At 33.6% G+C, this 24311-nt stretch overlaps 2 protein-coding genes and 2 pseudogenes across 5 annotated transcripts; 3 read left to right on the top strand and 1 right to left on the bottom strand.

Moving 5' to 3' along the window:
• Positions 1 to 7406: 7406 nt before the first annotated feature.
• Positions 7407 to 11471, top strand: LOC140806581 (receptor protein-tyrosine kinase CEPR2-like). 3 transcript variants are annotated; one of them, XM_073163136.1, is made up of 3 exons: positions 7407 to 7740; positions 8266 to 10947; positions 11030 to 11471. In XM_073163136.1, the coding sequence occupies exons 2-3, from the start codon at positions 8373 to 8375 to the stop codon at positions 11407 to 11409; spliced, it is 2955 nt and encodes a 984-aa protein (XP_073019237.1). In that variant the 5' UTR covers positions 7407 to 7740; positions 8266 to 8372; the 3' UTR covers positions 11410 to 11471. The 3 variants fall into 3 exon arrangements, with proteins under 3 accessions (XP_073019237.1, XP_073019238.1, XP_073019239.1); XM_073163137.1 differs by having other exon boundaries at positions 8233 to 10947; XM_073163138.1 differs by having other exon boundaries at positions 7411 to 7568.
• A 2277-nt stretch (positions 11472 to 13748) lies between these two features.
• Positions 13749 to 15554, top strand: LOC140807729 (eugenol synthase 1-like). 2 transcript variants are annotated; one of them, XM_073164691.1, is made up of 5 exons: positions 13749 to 13853; positions 14083 to 14217; positions 14442 to 14670; positions 14779 to 14982; positions 15055 to 15554. In XM_073164691.1, the coding sequence occupies exons 1-5, from the start codon at positions 13791 to 13793 to the stop codon at positions 15252 to 15254; spliced, it is 831 nt and encodes a 276-aa protein (XP_073020792.1). In that variant the 5' UTR covers positions 13749 to 13790; the 3' UTR covers positions 15255 to 15554. The 2 variants fall into 2 exon arrangements, with proteins under 2 accessions (XP_073020792.1, XP_073020791.1); XM_073164690.1 differs by having other exon boundaries at positions 13749 to 13964; positions 15055 to 15548.
• Positions 15555 to 17375: 1821 nt separating this feature from the next.
• Positions 17376 to 18765, top strand: LOC140807012 (putative pentatricopeptide repeat-containing protein At1g17630; annotated as a pseudogene).
• Positions 18556 to 20500, bottom strand: LOC140808301 (putative proteasome subunit alpha type-4-B; annotated as a pseudogene).
• Between the last annotated feature and the right edge of the window lie 3811 nt (positions 20501 to 24311).

Below are 24311 nucleotides of genomic sequence, written 5' to 3'. Positions count from 1 at the left end.
AAGTAATACTTTTTCATGGATGACTCAAATAAGAGATTCGACCCACGAAATTGATCTGTGATACTGTCTCACAAGAGTTTTTGTGTTTTTTTTTTTTGTCAGTTATCATTGTTATTAGCTCCAACTTATAATGTTTTTACGAGGAAGAACGTCGGTTGTGGTTTGATCTTACAAATTAATATGTTCATCGTTCTTACAATAAAAATATTTATTCAATTTTACATACACAAATACTAAATATTTTTATATATCTTAAGTACAATGACATCGCATCTAACATATATATTTTCATAGATGAATTACGCATAATATGATGAAACTTAGCGGAAAAAACTGCCACTATGATATATAATATTGCGTTCAGGAAAAGCTTCACATAAAAGTCAATCAAGATGGAATGAATACTAAGAAGACATATTATTTCAATTTTTATAATTACGTCTATCGACATGTTCTCGCACGCGATGCGTGCTTGTTATGTGTGTGTATATATATGTTTTTAAAAAATTTAATGGTAAAAAATAGTAATAGATAATAAAATTTTATGATATGAATAAAAATTAATTATATAGTATAAATTACTATTTTATCGAATATCAGTTTGTTATGATTAATGATTATATTTTGAGAAAGTGAATTATTTTTTTTATCCTAGAGAACAGCCGTTTGAATTTATTATTTATTAAAATTAAAACGACTTATTTTTTCCCTCTCTAGATCTCTAATTTAGGAAATGTATATTCACGTCAAAAGTATGACTTAACCAATGACATTTAAGCCGACATAATACATCCCGTACTCAATATAAATCCAATAACAATAGGTATATTAGATTTTAGAGACGATTTCACATATTTATATTTATAAAATAGATCAATCTTGACTCATACTTATTATGAAATGTAATATTTTTTTATACAACAAAAAATAATATTTTTTCAACAGTTTCACAAAATTTTTTGCACTGGCCGGAAAGATTTTCTATTTTCCTTTTTTTTTCGGTCCAACCATAATTATAATGTATACGAGTCAAGACTAAAAAAACAGTACCAGTCGAATTTTAGAAATACAATTACTTATTTATTTATAGCAAAAGTAATACAATTACTTTTTTATTATATTATACCTTATAAAAGTACAACTCTTTTAAATAAAACTTTCTATTTACAAAGACTATTGGGCCTCGGTTTCATAAATCTATCGACAAATGGAATTCAAAATAAGTCTGATTGATTCTTACTTTATTCAAAATACATGTATTATTATTATACGTCGTGATTCACGACTCACGAGTAGTAGTGATTTTATATAATGTACAAGTTGTTTCTTATTATAAGTGGACCAAAAGCAACATCTCCATTATTCCAGTTAGGCCACAGAATGAAGGCCCAAGTTAAATATTCATAATATTATGTTTCGATAAATTATTAGTGGGTCGTGTGATACATGCGATGCATATTATTTAAAAAAAACGGAGAAATACATATTTATTTCTCGAAGAAACTGAAAACGAAATTTTTTAAATTTGAACTGAAATGTAGGAGATAAAATATGATAGAAATAAATATATGGAATAGTAAAATTTGTTATTAGAATTGAGAGTGGGTCTCATGTGAAACCGTCTCACGGATCATAATATGTGAGACGGGTCAACCTTACCCATATTCACAATAAAAAGTAATAATTTTAGCATGAAAAGTAATACTTTTTCATGGGTGACCCAAATAAGAGATTCGTCTCATAAATACGACCCGTGAGACCGTCTCACACAAGTTTTTGCCTAGAATTGATGTCATGGTAAGATGGCCACCCAGAAAATCCATCCAGATAAAAAAAAATATTCTGTTACTATCAGCTTGAACTGCTGCCATTAGCATGAGTAGCTTATCAGATGATTATATTTTCGCACGAGCTCAGATTTGTATCCGAGCACGGGCAACGTGAAAGGACCAAGTCAAAATAATCGTGGACCTTGTCCACCGAAAATCCCATTCTTACCCGACGTTCGCAGATCACGCAGAAATCATAACATGAACCACATTCCAACACTGTGGTCATTACCCGAGCATCTCAGGATGATCCACGATCTCGATACCCTATAAATAGAACATAGGTAAAATCGAAAAAAATGAGATAAAAGAAGAAGAAATAATCACGATCGTTGACACTCATTGTATATTTTCATTTATATCACACTCTCTTTCTGTGCGTATTCACTTTACTTATTTTAGCGTCAGAGTGGCTATGTCAGAAGACTAACGTGTCTTGTTCTGTTAATTGTCTCACATCGGTTGGATAAATAACCTTGAAGTTGTATATATAGGCTTGGACAATCCTCCTCCCATGAGCTAATTTTTGGGGTTGAGTTAGGTCCAAGTTTCAATCTTAACATGGTATCAGAGCCCGGGTTCCACCGTTATGTGTTAGATTGCCTATAATTAGGCCACCCGTTCTGCACATAATTGGGTCATTTGTAACCTTCACGCTCCAGATGTTCATTCCTGAATGTGAGAGGGGTGTGTTAATTGTCCAACATCGGTTGGATAAATAACCTTGGAGTTGTATATATGGGCTTGGACAATCCTCCTCCCATGAGCTAGCTTTTGAGGTTGAGTTAGGTCCAAGTTCCAATCTTAACATGTTCTTAGGTGTTCAAGCTATAGACGAGATTCATTTCACTTGGTCATCACTTAGGATAAGGAATGACAATTCCTCGTCCCGGGAAATTGCTCACCAATTTACTCGGAAATCATCAAGAATTATAAAAAAAATCTTCATTATACAAAGTTAATTTAAATTTGATTAATAGTAATTATAAAAAATCTAAAAGAGATGATAAATTTGTCGAAATCTCGCAAGTCGAAAATAAATAAACAAAATTAGAAAAGATCTCACAATCCCATCTGGCAAATCGAATTCTTGATTGGGCTTCACTCCCTACAGTTAGTGGGCTGTCTCACTGGTTTCTGTTACACTCTGGCCCACTCTGCTATTCCTCCGCTCGGCCAGCTCAAACGGGATCTACAGATTGTTCATGCGAGCTCCCCCCACGGAAGGGGCTATTTTCGACTCGATAATGTTCACCGTAAGAGTCAAAAGCCTAGAAATAGGGGTAATGTCGACATGTTTTAATTTCAATTATCGTAAAACTCGAGTCAAATGCATATAGAAGACGATGCAATAACACCAAATCTCATAAGTTACTGTAAACAATGCCTTAATATAAAAAAGTGTATTTAATTTCTTCACGTCTTTGTGAAGATTTCGACTCCAACGTTGAATATGAGTTAGCCAATTGGTAATTAAGTTTGTTACTGATAAGAAATATTATTCCGTCCTAATTATATAGACTTATTTCTTTATTCGCTTCGATTAAGAAATTCATTTAAAATATCAATTATATAAACAATTTTTTTTAATCATAACATTATTTAATGAGTGTGTTTATATGAATGATTTGTTATCGATGTAGCCAAAAAACAAGAGTATCCGAATAAGAGATCTGTATAGCAGTTAGTTAATTAAAAGATCTCAAATTAAATATAGATAATAGATATATTAATAAAAAATATTAGATTTTTTTTGCTAAATATGGTTATATATTTGAGACAAACAAAATTGAAATATGATAAATGTCTAAGCAACGTATACAAATTTTTTTTGGTGTCATGGTGATTTTTCACCAAATTTTTGCTTTTGTATCCCTAAAATTTCCTTCCACACCTAAGATCTCACTCACAATTCTCAACTTTCCTATCACTTCTTACGGTTTTCACCATTTGCAAAACACTCACAGAACAACAAACTACATAAATATCTTACTCTAAAATGAACAAATCCAAATGTAAAACGAAAATGAACCAAATAAATCTTAAATGTATTTTTTAACACCGTGTATTACATGATGCTTAGCAGATAGATTTTTTGTTTCTCAAGCAAGTTAAAGGTTTAATTCCAACTTGAGTCTTTTTTTTATATTTTAAAAATATTATACAAACACATAATACATATAATTAAGACAAGTAATAATATAGTATCTCACTAACGTTGGTGATATATTTGCATCGGAAACACCATAGGCATGATTTGACCCCACCCATTCTGTCGAGAATTAATGGGTTCATTATGATTATTTATCGGTGTGTAGTGATCCGAACTGTTCATTATCTGTACAGACACTGCCTGCACGGATAAGGTGAAACAATCCCACCTGATGCATCCCTTGTCATAATTATATGTATTTTCTTAATATTTTTTAATTTTATGGTACAAATAAATATTCTTTCAGTAGTGCACTTATATTTCACTCTATGCTATATAAATATTGCACTAAAGAAATTCTATAATAAGCGATCATAAAATATACACATAATTTTGTATGAGACGATTTTATGAGTAAATTTTATAAGTTTTTATATATTATTTAAATCAATAATGAAAAAATAATAATTTTTATATAAAAAATAATATTTATTATTATAAATGTGTAATGATTTGACAGTAAACTCAATCCTGAAATTTTAGAATTTGCGTTGGGAAAGGTGAAAAGATAACTGAGTGGATTTCACACCGACAGGTCAGATTCCAGGGGATGCATGAATGTTGTATCTGAAATGAGTGTCCAATTAACCTTGGCCCACTTTTTACTGGGCCGGTTATTCCTGGGCTATTTAGGTCAATTAGTCAACCCATATACCGACAAGGTCTTGGCCACTTTTTTCCTATATTTAATTAATTAATTAATTAATTAATTAATAATAATGTGGAAAATCAGACTTTTTTACGTTTGCTCTCTCTTCCTTTTTTTTTTAATTCAATATTGCTACTCCGCAGGGACAGTTTGATATCAACTCGATCCATATATAAATAAATATAATATATATATATATATATATATATATATATATATATATATTATTAAATGAGTTGGTGGTGTGGTGTCGTGATGCTTCTTTTTCTATCGTGTTTTTATTTATAAATAATATATAAAATTAATCACTCATCAATAAAAATATAGGCGAAAATATTTAGTTGGCATTGCCTTCACATTATAACATATCTGATATTTTAATTAATTATTACTAACTGTGGAGAAAATGACTTGTCTTATTAATATATCCATATAATATATATAAGAAAACAAAGTTAATTATTCGCAAGTTTTTTAGTACATTTCCAATCACAAAATCTATTTTAGTGCAAATTTTACACTAAAATAGTGCGATTTCTACACCAAATATAACATCCATCTCCAACTTATTTACTTCAAATCTTACGTCAAAAAAAATATTCTCGGAATATTCCATTTACTTTACACATATTAATTATTATATTTTATTTAATATATTTAAAATATGACTAATGTTTTATTATTAATAAATTTAAATAATAATATTTAAGTTTATTTTCTAAATTTATTTTTCTTTCGATTATTGTATTTGTATTTGTATTTGAATTATGTGTTTCAAATTGCATTTGTATTTCAATTATCTTTTACATTTTACTCATGAATTTTATTGTTATATTAATTTTTTCTATTTGTATTAAATTACATTAATTAAAAATCATTATATCAAATTAGTTTTTAAATATTAATAATTAACATAAATAAATATTTTAAAAATCAACAATTATATTTTTTAAAATTTTTAGGATTAAATATCTAATTATTAAAATAAATATTATACTGTTATTTTATAACATTTGCAATTTTTAATACATATATTTATAATAACTATACATTAAAAAAATTAAAAAATAAAATAAAAAAAATGACCGCTGCCATGCGCCAAATTTGGCGCAGGGGAGAGGGGTTGCGCTATTTTGGTGAAATAGTGCAGCCCCATTGGAGCATCGAAAGCTGCACCAAAATGGTCTTTCACATCATTTTAGCACAGTGTTGGAGTTGCCTTTAATCAACTAATTAATGCTATCATCCACAAATTCTATGTCAAATATTACAAATATATATATACTTTTATTTGTTAGTACTCATCTTGTGAAACCGGTCTACAATCTTCGTCTTATATTTACAATATTAAGTGATACTTTGACGTAAAAATTAATAGTTTTTCACGAATGATCCAAATAGGAGATCTGTCTCACAAAATTTAACTGTGAAACTGTCTCACAAAAGTTTTTATATGATTAATAATTCCATGTTTTCATATACTCTACGTTTCGAAGCATTAAATTATAGTGTTCAATTATATATAATATGTAAAATAACTATTTAACCTAGTCAGAAAATTAACGGGTCGGCCAAGAAGATCAAGTTTTGGAGGGAGTAGTTTTTCTTGAAAAAAAACCGACCCAAAACCTCCATCTTTTTTCTATCCTAACTAATCGATCACATGCATAATCAAGTAATGGTCTGCAGAAATGAAAAGAAAGCACTTGCGCAGAAGAAATTGAGGGATCAAAAAGGAGGAAACTTCTGTGGCTAAAATCGAAGCATAAAGCGTGTGAGTGAATCAATCCCATTTCTTTTTAATATAATTTGGAAATTAAAGTTAGTGATTTGGATATTGATCAATGTTTATTTTTATTCATTTTTTTTGGGATTAAAATAGCCAACAAGACAAACACGTTACGCACGTCGTGCAACATTCCAAAGAATATATATGATTTGTACCATTATACCACGATTTTATTTCTTTTTACTCACTTGAAACAAACAAACATAAGTACTGCTTTTTGCATTTTTGCTTATTGCAGTCTTGAATGAGTCTTTTTTTCTTTTTTCTCACTTGAAACAAACACAAGTAATGGTCGTGCATATGTTAAATGTGCACGATGAATAAGATGCATTTATATATATATATATATATATATATATATATATATATATATATAAGATTAAGATTTCACCTCCACGGCTTGTGCCATTTTATAGTGTTCTTTCTATCAGGTCCACTATATACGATACAATCTCAACATTAAACTTACTTTTTCAATATAACATCATTCTAAAAATCATTAATTCCATATAATAACGACAAAAAATCATATTCACGAATAATAATCATGGTTTGTTATAATTTTTTATTTTCTAAATTTCCTTTTTTAAAATTTATTTATATCTATTTCTTTCTTTCTTTATTATCTGTTTATCCATGCGAAATTTATATTTTGATTTGAGCAGTTGATGAAATCATATTTTTGCAAACATTTTATGTTATGTTTTATACTATATTTTTTGTTGCTTTTTGGCAGTTATGTAAACATGTGATGACAACAAAATATTTTATATATCTTTAAACCATATTTGTCATTTTCTTCTCCACAAAAAAAGTGAGCTAAGATATTGTTTTCACACGTAAGTACTACGAAATAAACAAAAAATAAAATAATATATGAATATATATAATATAAAATATGTATGTCACATGTCCTTATCCTTCAACTTCTATCGTCTTTCCTGTCATCATTTACTTCCACTTAAATACAATGTTTTCAAGGGAAGTTCTATTTGTTCCCAATTAATTACATCTTCTTCCTTTAGTGGGAAAACTTCTGATATCTCCCGATATTTCTCAGGTTTCTTGAAATTTTCTCCATGCATAAAGGTTCTTGTCTCTTTAACTCCTAGTGGCACTCCTTGGTTTTTAAAGTTTTACTTGGTAGAGATCACAAAAGTACTGAATGAATTGTAAAGAAGTTGCAGCAGCTGACTACGAACAAATAAAAGAAAGGATTAATCTTTTTTTAGATTTTAAGTTCCTTTTACAGGAGTTACAGGTACATAATAACCACCCTTGCTTTTTCTACTTGTATTGAAATCCCTTCTGTGTTATGCGTTTGTTTGTCTGAAGAAACATGAAACTACCCATTTGTAATTCTTTCTTCCAAAGATAAACACTTATCATTTACTTCTGCTAGCTTTAATTTTTTGGTTCTTCAGGCAAAAGAGAATTTGGCTATTTTGCGTTTGTTTAAATACATAATCTTGTTTTATCTGTAATCTGTAATGCTCAACTGAATTTGGATTAAGTGTCTTATTTTTCCAAGTTCTTTATTTCTTTTTCGTTAAGTGTAGACTTTGACAAAGGAATTGTTCAGGAGCTGTTGAGGTCTGGATTTTCTTGATCAGTTGCTAAGGTTAATAATGGAAATTGTATTAATTATAACCTGAATCCTTTCTCAGACACAGAGTACTTTAGAATCATTAAATAAATAGATCGGCGATATAATTGTAACATGTATTTATTTAATATATATAATCTTGTACAGGATTAATGTCTGCTACTGTTTGTGTACATTCAGCTACACCTGTACTCACCAAGGATGGACACCCATGGCAATAATGGAGATATCTGAATGGACTTGTCTCCCTTCATGAATTGACACATTTACCCTCCTGATTCTTGAAAATGGCTACACAATTGAATCCCTACCTTTCCCTCCAAATTCTAACTATTTTCTTGTCTTTTTTCCATCATTCCATGTGCATAACCATAGAGAAGCAAGCCTTGCTCAAATTCAAGTCACAGCTCATTGATCCCTTGAACTACTTGGATTCATGGAAAGATTCGGATTCGGATTCGGGTTCCCCTTGCAAATTCTATGGAATCACTTGTGATCAAGAAACCGGTTTCGTTACAGACATTTCTCTTGATAATAAGTCCTTGTCAGGGGTGATATCCCCCTCACTTTCTATCCTGCAAAGCCTCACTTCTTTAGTATTACCATCTAACCTTTTATCTGGAATCATTCCAAGCGAGTTTCGAAATCTTACGAATCTCAAAGTTTTGAATCTCACGGGGAACATCATGAATGGCACCATACCGGACTTGTCGAATCTGATCAAATTGGAGAGACTTGATTTGTCGGGGAATTATTTCTCTGGTGCATTCCCGGCTTGGGTTGGAAATTTGTCTGGTTTAGTTTCGCTAGGCCTCGGTGACAACGATTATGATGAGGGCGAAATTCCAGAGAGTCTTGGGAATTTGAAGAAACTGTATTGGCTTTATTTAGCTAGTTCAAATTTGAGGGGGGCAATCCCTGATTCTATATTTGAGTTGGAGGCATTGGGAACGTTAGATATATGCAAGAATAAGATATCTGGGAATTTCCCGAATTCGATATATAAGTTGAAGAATTTATTCAAGATTGAGCTCTATGGGAACAACTTGACCGGTGAAATTCCAGCAGGACTTGCAAATTTGACCCTTTTACAGGAATTCGACATATCTGATAATCAAATGCATGGGACTGTTCCGCATGAGATTGGACTCTTGAGAAAATTAACAGTTTTTCATCTGTTCAAGAATAACTTCTCTGGAGAAATACCAGTGGGATTTGGGGATATGCAGCACCTTTTTGCCTTATCTCTTTACAAAAACAGTTTCTCGGGGGAATTTCCGCAAAATCTTGGCCGTATTTCGCCATTGAATAGTATTGACATATCTGAGAACAAATTCTCTGGTGCATTCCCGAGATATCTGTGTCAAAATGGGAATTTGCAGAATTTGCTTGCTTTGGATAATGATTTTTCGGGGGAATTTCCGGATTCGTATGCCAGATGTAATCCTTTGCAAAGGTTGAGAGTCAATCAGAACCGGCTTAATGGGACCATTCCAGATGGAATTTGGTCACTTCCTAATGTACAAGTGATGGATTTCAGTGATAACTATGTCACTGGATGGATTTCACCAGGCATTGGAGATTCGAAGAATTTGAACGAATTAATGCTGTCAAACAACAGATTCTCTGGTGAGATACCTAAAGAACTCGGACAACTTATGCTATTGGAACGGGTTATCTTGAACGGAAATAAATTATCAGGGAAAATTCCATCAGAACTCGGTGCTTTGGAGCAGATAAATTCTCTGCAGTTGGAAGAAAACGAGCTCATTGGGACAATACCTTCAGAATTGGCCAACTGTCCTAGGCTTGTTAACTTAAATCTTGCTTGGAATTTTCTGAGTGGTGAGATTCCCGATAGTCTCTCAAATATGCTCTCATTAAACTCTTTGAATCTTTCAAGAAACCTTCTCATCGGCCCAATTCCAAGAAACTTGGATAAGCTAAAGTTATCATCTATAGATCTGTCAAATAACCAGCTCTCTGGGACAGTTCCATCCGACTTACTGGCGGTCGCAGGTGATATAGCGTTTCTTGGAAACAAAGGTCTTTGCATTGATGAGGAGAAAAGCACAGGACAGCTAATAAACACGGACTTGGGCCTTTGTCATGTGAAACGTGGCCACAAAAATTTCATCAAAAGTAAACTTGTTATGTTATGTATCATACTATTTGCACTGGCGATTATCTTAGTCGGTTTATTGCTCGTTAGTTACAGAAGCTTTAAGCAAAATGAGTTTGACATGGATAACAGAGTGGATGTGGAGAAAGAAAAACGTTCAAACTGGAAACTCGAGAGCTTTCAACAAGTGGAGTTCGACGTAGATGAAATATGCAGCGTAGATGAGGATAATCTGATAGGGACTGGAAGTTCTGGAAAAGTTTATCGACTGGATTTGAAGAAAGGCTTTGGAACAGTAGCCGTCAAGCAGATATGGAAGGGAAATGGAGTGAAACTCATGGCAGCAGAAATGGAGATTCTTGGAAAGATAAGGCATAGAAACATACTGAAGTTATTAGCCTGTTTAACGAAAGAAGGTTCGAACTTCTTGGTTTTCGAGTATATGGAGAATGGTAACTTGTTTGAGGCACTTCACAAAGAAATCAAAGTCGGCAAGCCAGAACTCGATTGGTTTAAAAGATATAGGATCGCACTTGGTGCAGCAAAAGGAATCGCCTATCTTCATCACGATTATTCCCCACCTATAATCCATCGAGACATTAAATCAACCAACATATTGCTCGACGAGGATTACGAAGCAAAGATCGCTGATTTTGGGGTTGCTAAGTTGGCTGAGCAAGTTTCTCCCAAGGGATCTAATGTCAGTTGCTTTGCAGGCACTCATGGCTACATTGCACCAGGCCAGTTGATTTACTTCAATTCTAGAAATCATATACATTAAAGTCCATTTTACTGATTATTATTACTTGTTTTCATATGCAGAGATGGCATATTCACACAAAGCAACTGAGAAGATCGACATATACAGTTACGGTGTCGTGCTGCTAGAGCTCGTGACCGGAAAAAGGCCTATAGAGGAAGAATACGGAGAAGGGAAAGACATAGTTTACTGGGTTTCGGCTCATTTAAACAATCGAGAGAACGTACTAAAAATTCTTGATTCCAAGGTGGTCGTCACTGAACTAGTTCAAGATGATATGATAAAGGTTTTAAAAATCGCCATTCTTTGCACCGCAAAGCTTCCAAATCCAAGGCCGAATATGAAGGAAGTTGTAAAGATGCTTATCGATGCCGAACCGTGCACTCTCAGGTCGCCCGACAGTTTCGAGAAATACGATGATAAGCCCTTTCTGTCTGGTTGATTTGCTTTTTTGGTGTTCATGTAGATAGTAATGTGTGTTATGTGCGTTGTTATTCGGTTTGTTGCGTTTTAGGCAATTCAGCGGACAAAACTTGTGTTAACTGTACTACATCGGTTGACTTAAATAACCTTGGAGTTGTATATATGGTCTTGGACAATCCTCCTCTTGAGCTAACTTTTGGAGTAGAGATAGGTCAAGTTTCAATCTTAACATGGTATCAGAGCCCGAGTTCTACCGTTATGTGTTGGACTGCCTATATTAGGCCACCCGTTCTGTCGATAATTGGGTCATTTGTAAACTCCACGTTCCAGATGTTCATTCCTATGCGTGAGAGGTGTGTGTTAATTGTCCCACATCGGTTGGATAAATAACCTTAGAGTTGTATATATGTGCTTGGACAATCTTCCTTCGTTGAGCTAGTTTTTGGATCTAAATTTCAATCTTAACAAATTATACTGCTTTTGATAATTGGTATATATAATATTTTTATATAAAAAAATGGTTGCTAGTTTGAAGATAAAGTAATATATATTAAAATAGATCAATTAACTAGTTGACCTTTGTAATTTAGATTTAGCTTCCGCTAGCAAATAATTAAATTAAATAACTTAGATGAAGGGAAAAAGTTTTGCTTTATGAATTTGCTATTTTGCCATTGATTTTTTTGCTTTTGTTTTTTTGTAAATGAGTTTATATCCATCCATAGGTTATTAGCAGGGGAAAAAAAATAGGAACGAGGGATAATAAAGTCATAAATCATTAATCTAATTTAATCTATTCTTTAATTAATTAAATAAATTAAATCTAATCTAAAAGTTTTATTAGGCCTTGAGGAAGAAATGAAGTTCCAATTTCATTTTACTCTATAGGCATGCTTGTTGCAATTTGATATATCATATATTAATGATTAATTTCTACTTAATTGCTTCACAAATCACAATTCATTTATGTACTTTATTTATTTTAATCTAAAAGTTTTCTTAGGTCTTAAGGGAGAAATGACGTTCTAATTGCCTTTTATTCTTTCGCAGTGCCAATTTAATATATCATCTATTAATTATAAATTTTACTTAAATTTTTTTTATCGTGAGAATCTATCGTCGCTATCTTGAAACGGTGATATTTACATCTTTAGAATTAATATTAGGTCATAACATGGACAATGCAGGTATCAATGAATGTTATGAAAACAAATCCATACGGAGAATAAATGATTTTATTACCATTGACATATTATTCGATTGCATATTTCTAAGATTAATGCTAACGTGGATCAGAGAGTGTACAACTCTCCGACAGCTGACTATGGAGAGATATTGTGTCCAAGTGAATTTGACTTGGAGACAAATGAAATTAATAAATTTAAAAATTCTCAGACAAGGGATCATTTTCCCATACCTCGCAACTATAACGACAAAAGATCGCAAATGGTAGCTCTATTTATCGCTATCTTTAAACTTTTTTCCTCGCGGAAATAATTAATCAAGAAAAACAACGAAAGCCATAGATCTTGTAATAAAAATGTGTGTTTGAGTTATTAAGAAACGTAAAATATTCAAAAAAAAGTCATAAAAACACGACAAATTAGTAGGTAAAGATATCAATAAAGGACATAATAGTTGAATGATATTTAAAATCCATACTTTTGAATGACTTTTGAATTTTACTTTTTTTTTCCTCTCTTAAATAAGAGAGGCTATAATTTTTTTCTATCCAATTTAGATCAGTAATCGGTGATCTTGATTCTTGACTTACTAAAGTCCTTTGTTCAATGATAAAATCGTTGACTATTTTCTGATTCTTGTGAATGTCAAGGGTTTTATTTTATGAGTGGCTCTCATGTGAGACTGTCTCACGGATCTTAATCTGTGAGACGAGTCAACGCTACCCATATTCACAATATAAAGTAATACTCTTAGCATAAAAAGTAATATTTTTTCATGGATGACCCAAATAAGAGATCCGTCTCACAAATATGACCCGTGAGACCGTCTCACACAAGTTTTTGTCTTATTTTATTTATAATGTCAATTAATTATGCAATTGATTTTTTTAAATATATATTAAATTTAATTTTTTTACAGAAAATATTTGATTTTTGTTTATAATTTTTTATGAAAATTTCAATCTATCTTCAGTCTGTTAAGGATTGTTAACCAATGTTATTTTGCTCCAATTTGAGTTTGGAAGATTTGTCCATCCTTGTTAAAAGATGAAATGTTTTTAAGAAATAATGGTAGCTGGATGGTGGAGCCCCATGCATGTTGTCTGAGACTCAATACATCCTATGACAAACAAGCTCACACTCTAAATATATATTGTGCTCTGCATTAACTTAATTTAGATCATAACATACAAAGCACTCGCAAGAGTACTTGAAAATGGAGGAAAATAAGAGCAAAATACTCGTCTTCGGAGGGAGTGGATACATCGGTAGCCACATGGTGAGGGCAAGCATAAAATTGGGACATCCCACTTACGTTTACTCTAGGCCTCATTCCGACCATGCTGAAGTGCTCAATGAGTTTCAATCCTTAGGAGCTATCATAGTGAAAGTATACATGCATCTATACAATCTTTTGTTTTCTGATCACTTTATTTTATCAAATCTCTAGCTGTTGGCGGCCGTGATATATACTAATGATCCGATGGCGATGTTGGCATGTTTTTTAGGGACAACTTGACGATCATGAGAAGCTTGTCTCGGCGCTTGGGGAAGTTGACGTGGTGATTTCTGCGCTAGCTTATCCTCAAGTCCTTGACCAGATTAATATAGTTGAGGCTATCAAAGTCGCTGGTAATATCAAGGTACTCAGAGAAAATATTTCTTCATTTTCAAAACTGATATGAACAGTCAAAAGTAGCATGCATAGCCAAGATTCTTGTTTACGTTATCATGAAACTAATATGATAAAAAGTTCGAGTTATTACTGTGTATCATGTATTGTATGGGAACTTTTAAAATATTTGAAGTCTTGTCAACTGGTTCTTGATATTTCTTGTAGTCTCAACTTTTTAGCTATAATTCTTAGAGATTTCTACCATCGGATTTTGGGTGCGAAGAAGATAGGATCAGCGTGTTGCCACCGTTTCAAGCGTTTCTCGACAAGAAGAAGAAAGTTCGGAGGGCCATAGAAGAAGCAAACATACCTTACACATACGTGTCTGCAAATTGCTTTGGTGCATACTTCGTTAATTATTTGCTTCACCCTTACGACCAAAGGCAAGAGATTACTGTGTATGGCACTGGTGAGGCTAAGGGTACGTAGATATAACACTAAACTGAAACTTCAAGTATTTCTTATTTCACATTTTAGTTAATCTTATTACATAAATATATTAGTATTGTTTTCTATTTCTTGTACGTAGCTGTGCTTAATTATGAAAAAGATATTGGGATTTATACGATCAAAGTGGCAACCGATCCAAAAGCATGCAATCGGGTGGTAATATTCAGGCCAAAAACCAACATAATATCGCAGCTTGAATTGATCTCTCTGTGGGAGAAGAAAACGGGCAGGAGCTTTAGCAAGATTCACGTACCAGAACAAGAAATTGTGACGCTCTCAAACAGTACGATTTCCTGTTTAATTCATTCAGACATTTGAAAATATATATTTTAAAAGGCCGAAACCACATGTGCAGCTTTGCTAGATCCATTCAACATACAAGTGTCCATTATTCACAGTGTGTTCGTTAAAGGGGTGACGATGAATTTTGAGATCGGGGAGGAAGATATCGAGGCTTCTGTGGCATACCCCGACCTGAAATTCACTACAATTGAGGAGCTCCTCGACATTTTCTTGCACGATCCACCAAAGCCGGCCTCGGCAGCATTTGAATGAACGATATCTCTAGAATCCTGCATGCATGTTGCTTTTATGGGACAATGGCCCCAAGGCTGGCCATTGATTTTAACTATGTTTGCCATGGAATCATGTACAATAAACATTATTGTGTGAAAATAATATTAACTCATGTACCATGAAGAAACCTTTGGATAAACTTGAGCCATATCCTAAATTCTTTCCATTATGAAGCAAAAGCAATCTGAATTGGACTCAATCTGAATAGGAATAGTTATAATCAACCCATTAGTTCAGCAGTAATTTCTGGTTCTACGCCTACTGTTGAATTAATTGGAGCAAATGGAACAATTCTTTTGAATATTTGTTATGGATGAATTTATTTGTCCATTAACTACTTATGTTATGCGAGGTGGCTATTGAGATTGGCCGATGGATGTCACAAAACTTAGAATTCCATGAGCTTTTTCTGAGCGCAAATGTGCAAATGCAGCAGGAGCCATTAATGAGGGACAAAATGATGGTAAATGTGCATGTTGAAATTTTGGAAGAAAGATAGAAAATATGATTAAGACGGAATTGACGGGGTCCGCATAAGCGGTGGAGCATGTGGTTTAATTTAATGCAAAGCGAAGAACCATACCAGAGCTTGACATGCCGCGAATCCTCTTGAAAGAGAGGGGTGCCTTCGGGAACGCGGACACAGGTGGTGTATGGCTATCGTCAGCTCGTGCCGTAAACCCACGTTTTTATATGTGTTTTCACATGGACGATTTATAGAGTCATCCCTTAATCAAGTTCCGGTTTTACTGGGCGTTTCAATTTTGTTTGCATAGTTTTCTAGAAAACGGACTTGCTAGGTGTTAGAGCACCTGAGTGAGTAAAAATAATAAAATCCAACTTCTAAAAAATTAAACGATTATGAATTTTTAATTTGATTGTTATTTATGATCTTTTAAGCTAATATATATTTAAAAAAAAAGATTGAAAGAAGAAGGATGTGAAAATAAAATAAAAATTCATAAACATGATTTATGTATGTAAAAAACCATAAGAAATTCTAAAAAATATAAAAACTTAACAAGGTTATGAAAATAAATGTCAGAAACTGGAATGAAAACCTAAAAAATAAGATATAAAAATCTCTCCTTCTGTTCACTTCTGAGACAGTTTCAACAACTCCCACTACTCCATAACTTCTGAACGTGCAGAATTGGCTTTAGTGACCTGCCCTAACCGGTTAGCTCTATTTATTGAGTCGGATTGCTTATCATTGTTGACCAAAATTTAATGGGCTTATTCATTTGGACTTATTGTCAAAAAAATAACGAGCTTACGATTTTGAGCTCAAAATCTTTTTTAGCACAAACAGTTAGCAGTGAGTTGTTGGGAATGTACGGGGAGATTGGACAGATGGATATTGCATCTAAGCTGTTTGATAGAAGTTCTGTTTTCTTGGAATATCATGGTGTCTGGTTTTACAAAAAAATTTGACTGCAGCAGGGTGTCTGCAGGGCGGATTTACGCTAGGGCCAACGAGGGCCACGGCCCCTCCCAAATTATTATTTTAGTTGAAATTATATATATCTATATTTTGGTCCACAATAATAAATTAAAGATCATGTATCTCAATGGCAAGGCAAATTTTCATTATATGTGGACCTTAGGGTTCGAATCCTGGCTAGGTTTTAGTATTTTCTTTTTTTAATAAATTATTTGCTTTTAGAATTTTTAATATTTTATTACTTTTAAATTTATCATATATGAAAAGTTTTTTCTATTATCAAATTCTGACTATGCTGGCTCTTCTAGTTTCAATCGTTACTACAAAACTGTCATTTTCAATTATGAATATCGTCAAAACTAGGCTTCAGAGCAAAATAAATGATGATTTTCTCTCGGATGCTTTGATGATATTTATTGAAAGAAAAATTTGTTAAAAATATTTGTATAAATTTTATTATTAATGAAGACTTTGAAAATTTTAAGGAACATCAAATTCTTTTTATTTAGAAATTTTCTTGTTAAAAACGTATTATTTATGTTTAGTTGAATATAACCGATGAAATTTTTGTATTTCTTCTTATAATATTTTGTATGTATTTTATAAACGGCCCCCACAAAATCGAAATCTTAGATCCGCCCCTGGTTGTATGAGATCTTCTGTAGGATGGAGGAAGAGGGGTGGCAGCCGAATTCGGTGACATGGACCTCGTTGCTTTCGAGTTTTGCTAGGTGTATCCAAAATGACAAGGCATGGTAATTTTTTGTTTTGATGAGAGAAAAAGGAATTAATGGAAACCGTTGAATCTATCGCTGTTGTCATATCAACATGTGCTGAGTTGAAAGTATCCATTAAAGGTGAGATTTTGCACGGGTGTGTAATGACTGCCGGATTTGAGAACCGTGTATTCTCGAGGAATGCGCTTATAAGTATGTACGGAAAAACAACGATGTAGAAAATGCAGAGTATTTGTTCTCAGAGCTGAAGTCAAAGAGCATAGTTAGCTGGAATGCATTGATATCGGCCTATGCTCAGACAGGATTGTGTGATGAGGCCTTTTCAGCGTTTCTTTGTTTGGATAATCGAGGAGATGATTTGAAGGTAAGATGGGATGTGATCACTTGGTCTGCTGTCATTAATGGATTTATTTCGGTGTAGAGAATCATTGGAAATTTTTCAGCAAATGCTGTTTGCTCAAGTGCTGGCCAATGCTGTAACAATTGCCAGCATGCTCAGTTTGTGGCGAATTATCAGCACTGCATCTTGGTAGAGAAATCCACGCTCATGGTTTCAGAAGATTAATGACTACAGACATTTTGGAGACAAATGGTTTGATTAACATGTACATGAAATGTGGTAGCCTGATGACCGTACATTTGTTATTCCAAAAAATGATTTACAGGGACATTAGTTCTTGGAATACAAGGATCACTGGGATGTCATGCACGGATATGGTCAAAGTTCTCAGAAAATGCTCGATCAGATGTTGGATTCTGGAATTCAGCGACTGCGAGATGGAGTTACTTTTGTTGCTGTTCTTTCTGCATTTAGCCATTCGTTGCTGAGGGACGTGCTCTTTCAACCGGATGACTCATGATTTTCAAATCGAGCCTCGAGTAGAACATTATGCTTGCATGGTCCGATCTTTTCGGTAGAGCTGGGCTCTGCAGGAAGCAAGTGACATTTTGAAAAGCATACCCATGGAACCTAACGAACCTGTCTGAGGGCCCTATTAAATGCGTGTAAAATGTATAAAAATATAAATGTTGCAGAAGAGACGGCTCTACAGATTTTTAATTTGAATTCTGAAGTAACAGATAGCTACATGTTGCTCTCAAATTTTGTACGCGGCCAGTGGGAGCTGGGATGAGTCCGCTACGGTAAGGCTCTCAGCTAAGATAAGGGGATTGAGGAAAATCCCCAGCCAAAGTTGGATTGAGGTGAATAAAAGTCTCGTGCATTTGCAGCTGGGAAAGCTTTGAACTTGAGATTGAGGAGCTCCACAGGGTACTTCAGGATTTGAACCTTCATATGGTGATTGAGAGTTGTCTATCCAAGGGAACGTTGAGGCCACAAGCCGAAGTTGAAATCTGCTGAAGGTTGGGTCCATCCTGCCTTCACCAACAGCTTGTTGAGCTTATCAGGTGAGCATATCTGAAACTTCACTTCCCCAGAAGAGAGAAAAATCTCAGCAAGTTCGAGCATTTCTGAATTCAGACTTGTGCTATCCATAGTCTTGCTGAGCACCTTTATCGCAAGCTGCACAGCCTCTTCTCTAGTGACGTCATCTTTGTAATCTGCTTGAGTATGGATTGAGCAGCCAGGTTATTAGCTCCAATTGCTGCAGTTTTCCAACCACCGAAATTTCCAATGCTGTGCTGATGAGAATGTTGGCATCAGACAAGATTCCAGCCACAGCACATGCTACGAGACATCAATCTCGTACATTTTTCAACCGATGTGGAGGTTTCAAGCAATTTGGAAATGGCTTTCTTTTCGCCAGCTAGTACGACTCCATCTGTAGCCAAAATGCCTATAGCACTTCTTGCATTTCCAATTGCTCCATTGCATACTCAACCTGGTATAGTCGACATTCTGGAGAAATATTGTTGTGCGGCTGTCATATCTTCGAGACATCTGCCAAAACAGACAGAAAAGCCATTGGTTTAAGATCATAATCAATAAAATAAGATATATAATTGCCGAACAACAGAATTATGACTCATTGAGAACCCATCAAAAGAATTCCAAGTTATTCACCTGACACTGCCCTATAATGAAAAGAATTGAGATCTCAGGGCATCCGATATCCGTTCTCATTAATCCATGTTAATAACTCTCCATCTCCTAAAAAATTATGGGGTCCACGAGCCACATATTCATTACATTAACACTTTCCCATTATTAACACACACATTCATTTAATATCAACTTTCATTATTTATGGGTCTCACTGTCCACTTACTCAATTTTTTTATTTTTAATTATTTCAATATCTTTCTAATATTTTTAAAATTTTACAACAAATATTACTAAAAATAAATAGTATTATTATTTTAAAAATAACTTAATTCTAATATTCATTAAAGTATTATTAAGAAATGAAAAACCGTCGCTATTAAAAAATCGCCGCAAGTACAGACTTTCATTAAAAAACAGTCGCAAGTAACGACGCTTTTCAAGTTGCGACGGTTTACGAAAAACCGTCGCTATTTGCGAAATAATGCCGTTCATTCTGATGAATTTCTTGGCTGCCATGTCACCCAAAATTAATAACTTCTACACCCACATTGGTGCATGAATATTAATGGGCGTTAATAATCACTCATTAATGCACCAATGTGGGTGCCCTCAATGGTAAAATAGGCACAAATGAAGTAGAATTGTCACCAGACCAGACACCAAGTCCAATAACACAAGAAAATAGAAGGGCCGTGTCTTAAAAAGCACCACAAACTGCATTTTAGACTTTGGGTTGCTGATACGAAGCTCTAAGCATTAAGAGGTAATAAAATAACTAAATTAACAAATAACGTGACAAAAAGCTCTGAAAAGGTACTTCTTGTTTGCATGGCACACAGAAGAGAGACATACGGGCCGCACACACACAAAAAAAAAAAAAAAAAACAGGGCCGTGTGCGATACGAAACATACATGCGTGATCTATCAAAAGGGGAAAAAAATCCCAAACCCCTAAACGCATTTCCGTAATTCTACCTTTACTCACCGAAGCAGCACAATCGCAGATCTTCCTAAAACTAATCATAATTCCCTAGCTGCCGGACAATCCTCACTGGAGTTCACTAAGCATGCCAAGAACTCACCTTCGCTTTCGAAGGTAAAAGTAAGCCAAGAAAAACAAAAGAAAGAAATGCGACACATTTTTACCTTCCAAAGGACAAGATTTGTATTCAAATCACACAGGTCCAAAGCATAGAAGAATGAATTGATTAATTAATTAATCAGAAACGAGAAAGTATGTATACCTACTTGCACCAGTGAACGCTAAATCGAGAGAGAACTCGTGCTCCACGAAACAATTGAGAGAGAACAGCTTTTGGCTTTGGCAGCAAGAGATTGATTATGTGATGAATGACGACGATGGGTGTTCATCGGTCGGTTCGGTTTGGTTTTCGGTTTTTTTCGGTTTTTGGTTTTACAAATATATAATCCGATATCCGAACCATTTTTCTTCGGTTCGGTTCGGTTTTCTACCGAAATGGTTCGGTTATTTCGGTCGATTATTTCGGTTTTGATACAATTATTTAAATTAACAATATAATGATATTATAAAATATAATATGTTATCTTTTTAAATGATTTTTTAGTAAAATATTTAAATATAAGTACAAATGAATTACATAAACAATAATCAACTAAGTATTATTCAAAATAATTCTTCATTCATTAATATCATCTCAATAAATAATATAAAATAAAAATAATATTATTAATTTAATTAAATTTCGGTTTTTTCGGACGGTTCGGTTTTGACATTTATAATCCGAAACCGAACCAAATTAATTTCTGTTTTAACATTTATATCCGAATTATAAAATTCGGTTTTCGGTTTGATTTTTTCAGTTTGGATTTTCGGTTTTTCGGTTTTATCCGAAGTTTGAACAACCCTAATGCCGACACTCTCTATTCTGATTTAACGGGCTGAAGACCCTTTTTTAATTAATAATGGGCCTCGAATGGATCCACGAGATTCAGATGTAAATGGACACTTAATAATAAAAAAACCTTTTTAATGGGCCTCTTTTGGGCTTATTCTGATGCCACGGTGAAAAAGGATCAAAATTCCATATATGAGGCGACACACAAAAGTACAATTCTCATCCACATTTTCTGATCATCCATGATTAAATTATTGAATATGATACATGACTTCGGACAGCTTGCCTTGTCTCTCCCAAAACATTTTTACAAGAAACAAGAAGGGAAGAAAATGCTTATACAAGAATCACTAGAAAGTAAATACATGCACGATAGATACAATATTGAACTAGTTGTAAGTTAGATAGCTGTGGAAACTCAACTCGGGTGACGAGTAAGAAGATTGTAACTATAAGGGCTCGATTTCGGAAGATAAACGGTTGATTCCGAAATGGCACAAGAGCTCTGGCAAGAAGAGTGTATATTCATGAATCCAAATCCATAACTCAAAGACCTTGAAATCTTGGATCTTCCCTTCCAAATGCTACCAAAATATTTTCCATGGTCATGTTCATCCTTGGAACATGCCACTAGAGCCGCAAAAAAGGGATCCCTTTTCAACGTCCTATTGCTAGTTTGATATTTCTTGGGAGAGACCTCCTCTTGATCGTGCAGCTTCCTGGAGTTGGAGTTTCCGGCGGGAGGCAATGGGAGGAGACGCCGCGCAGAGGGTTCTTTCTTTATCGAGGCCTGGCGTTTGGGCATACCGGGGATTTGTTCCCAAGAGAATGGGACTCCATTGATCAATTTTAGAGTTGTGGTTGGGCTAAATATTGGAGGGAATTCTTCATTGAGCGATAATGACGCTGATGATCCAATGGATGAATCAGACGAATCCGATGGTGATGATGGTGGCAACATGATAGACGACCGGCGAGGGGGCGGCCAGATTCTTAAGGAGGAACGGAGAGATTCTTCCTCATTTGGGTGGATTTCAGCTTCACTAGTAGTCATTGCTCTAGAGGAGTGGGAGGAGGAGGTGATTTGGTTTTGTATCTTACCTTTTTGTGTACTTGTGGAGAACATACATATGAAACTTTGTTAATATTTTAAATATATAAGATTATTAAAATGTAATTTGGTGAGTATGAACACGAAAAGGAAATAATAGTAGGGATAAACTGACAAATCGATCCTAAATAATAATAATGAAAGGGATGGAAACAAGAGTACATGAATTTGAAATTATGAGTGGTTCAAGTGGACACTAAGCACGATGTGGATATCGCCTTGACACACACATATGTATTTGTTTACGTATATACGTGTGAATACTTATATATATGAGCACTGATGATTTGATATTTACTTGTAAATCCAATAAACAGGTGATACACCATCAACGTTCACATATTGATATTTAATAAATGTGCTGATTATATATGAAATATATATCCAAAATATGTGGACAGACATTATTGATAGAAAAAAAGCCTGTGAGCATCTCTTTCATTTTGTGGCCAATTTGTGCGGCATGTGATGACTTTTGGACCGTGGTAGCCCCATTTCTTAGCTCCATCTTCCACCACTCTTATTATTACTCTTTTTGAAATTTCTAATCGAATCAATAATAACTTTCCTACTATGTGTCTATGTCTTTTGCCAGTTAAGAAGAGCACATTTTTTCTTTGAAATAAGTGTTCTCACATTATGACTTTTAATTAATGGAGATATCTATATTGTAAAATGATGAGTAGCTATGGTGGCATACATACAATTGATTAAAGAGATGTATCAAGAGATACGAGTGAGATGATGTAAAATTTCCACGGGATAGTAAACATTACCGTTATCGACTCGATTCACTTATTTTATATTACGCACGGTCTGGACATACATATCTAGCCCATTTTGACATTTATAGCTTTCATGCTTCATAAATACACGTGACATAGTTCGCGTGCATATATGTTTTTAACATAATTAATTATAATCACCTTCAAAAAAAATTTAATTATAATCAAAATGATATAATCTATGGCATATTCAAAGGTAAAACAATTGTGGGCCTAATTTGTTTCTGGGCCTCATCACAAAGTTGTAGAGTTAGAAGGTAAGTTGGGCTAAGAATGCATATCTCCAAATGTATGGATCTTCTATCGAGTGAGCCCAGTTTTATGGGCCCAATCTCATCGTCTGTATTGCATGTATAATGAATGATCAAGTAAACAAAAATTAGTGGTTTTTCGACAGTCCTAAATCCTAATATGCTCAAATATAATTGGAAAAAGATAAAAGAAATTAAGATTGATGGGTTATGCCGTAATTTCATATCAATCAAAATTTTACAAAAAGTCTACATTCTGAGCTTATTTCATTGGCTTCCATTTCCAAGAAAACAATATACTTGCATTATTTATTTATTTATTTTATTAAAAATAGATCTAATATTTCATAGGAAATCATATCTTATACATTAATTGTTGTTGAATCCCAAAAGGTCCTCACAGCCAATGGACTCTTTAATGGATCTTAAGAAAATAAAATACATAATTTGTAAAATATTCAAATTAAATTGATTTTTGCCCTGACTATCCAAATTCATCACACAAATAAAATGTAAACATATTTTCAACAAAAAAATAAAAAATCGTGTAGGTCTCCTTGAGACAGGTCGGACATATCTATACTCGAAATAAAAAATAATACTTTTAACATAAAAAATAATATTTTTTCATGAGTCACATCGTATCTCTTAATGCACAAAAAAAAATAATTACAATGTAAACATAGATTTAGTGGCCCTGTCTAATGTAAAACGCTTAATTTTTTTTTTAATTTTTTTTCCTTTTCCATGGCGAACTGGAATTTATGATATATTGTTATCAATACAAAAAAATGGCTTCGATATTCTCTCTACAATACTTCTCCCT

This window comes from Primulina eburnea, chromosome 12 (assembly GCF_022965805.1).
Source record: "Primulina eburnea isolate SZY01 chromosome 12, ASM2296580v1, whole genome shotgun sequence".
Taxonomy (NCBI): domain Eukaryota; kingdom Viridiplantae; phylum Streptophyta; class Magnoliopsida; order Lamiales; family Gesneriaceae; genus Primulina; species Primulina eburnea.
Note: the sequence above shows the minus strand (reverse complement) of the source record. Positions and strands in the feature narration are given on the sequence as shown.

Coding starts and splice junctions, on each gene's coding strand:
- LOC140806581 (XM_073163136.1), top strand. CDS start 8,373: ATGGCTACACAATTGAATCCCTACCTTTCCCTCCAAATTCTAACTATT. Junction 10,948..11,029: donor TCATGGCTACATTGCACCAG/GCCAGTTGATTT, acceptor TTTCATATGCAG/AGATGGCATATTCACACAAA.
- LOC140807729 (XM_073164690.1), top strand. CDS start 13,791: ATGGAGGAAAATAAGAGCAAAATACTCGTCTTCGGAGGGAGTGGATAC. Junction 13,965..14,082: donor TAGGAGCTATCATAGTGAAA/GTATACATGCAT, acceptor CATGTTTTTTAG/GGACAACTTGACGATCATGA. Junction 14,671..14,778: donor TGGCACTGGTGAGGCTAAGG/GTACGTAGATAT, acceptor TCTTGTACGTAG/CTGTGCTTAATTATGAAAAA.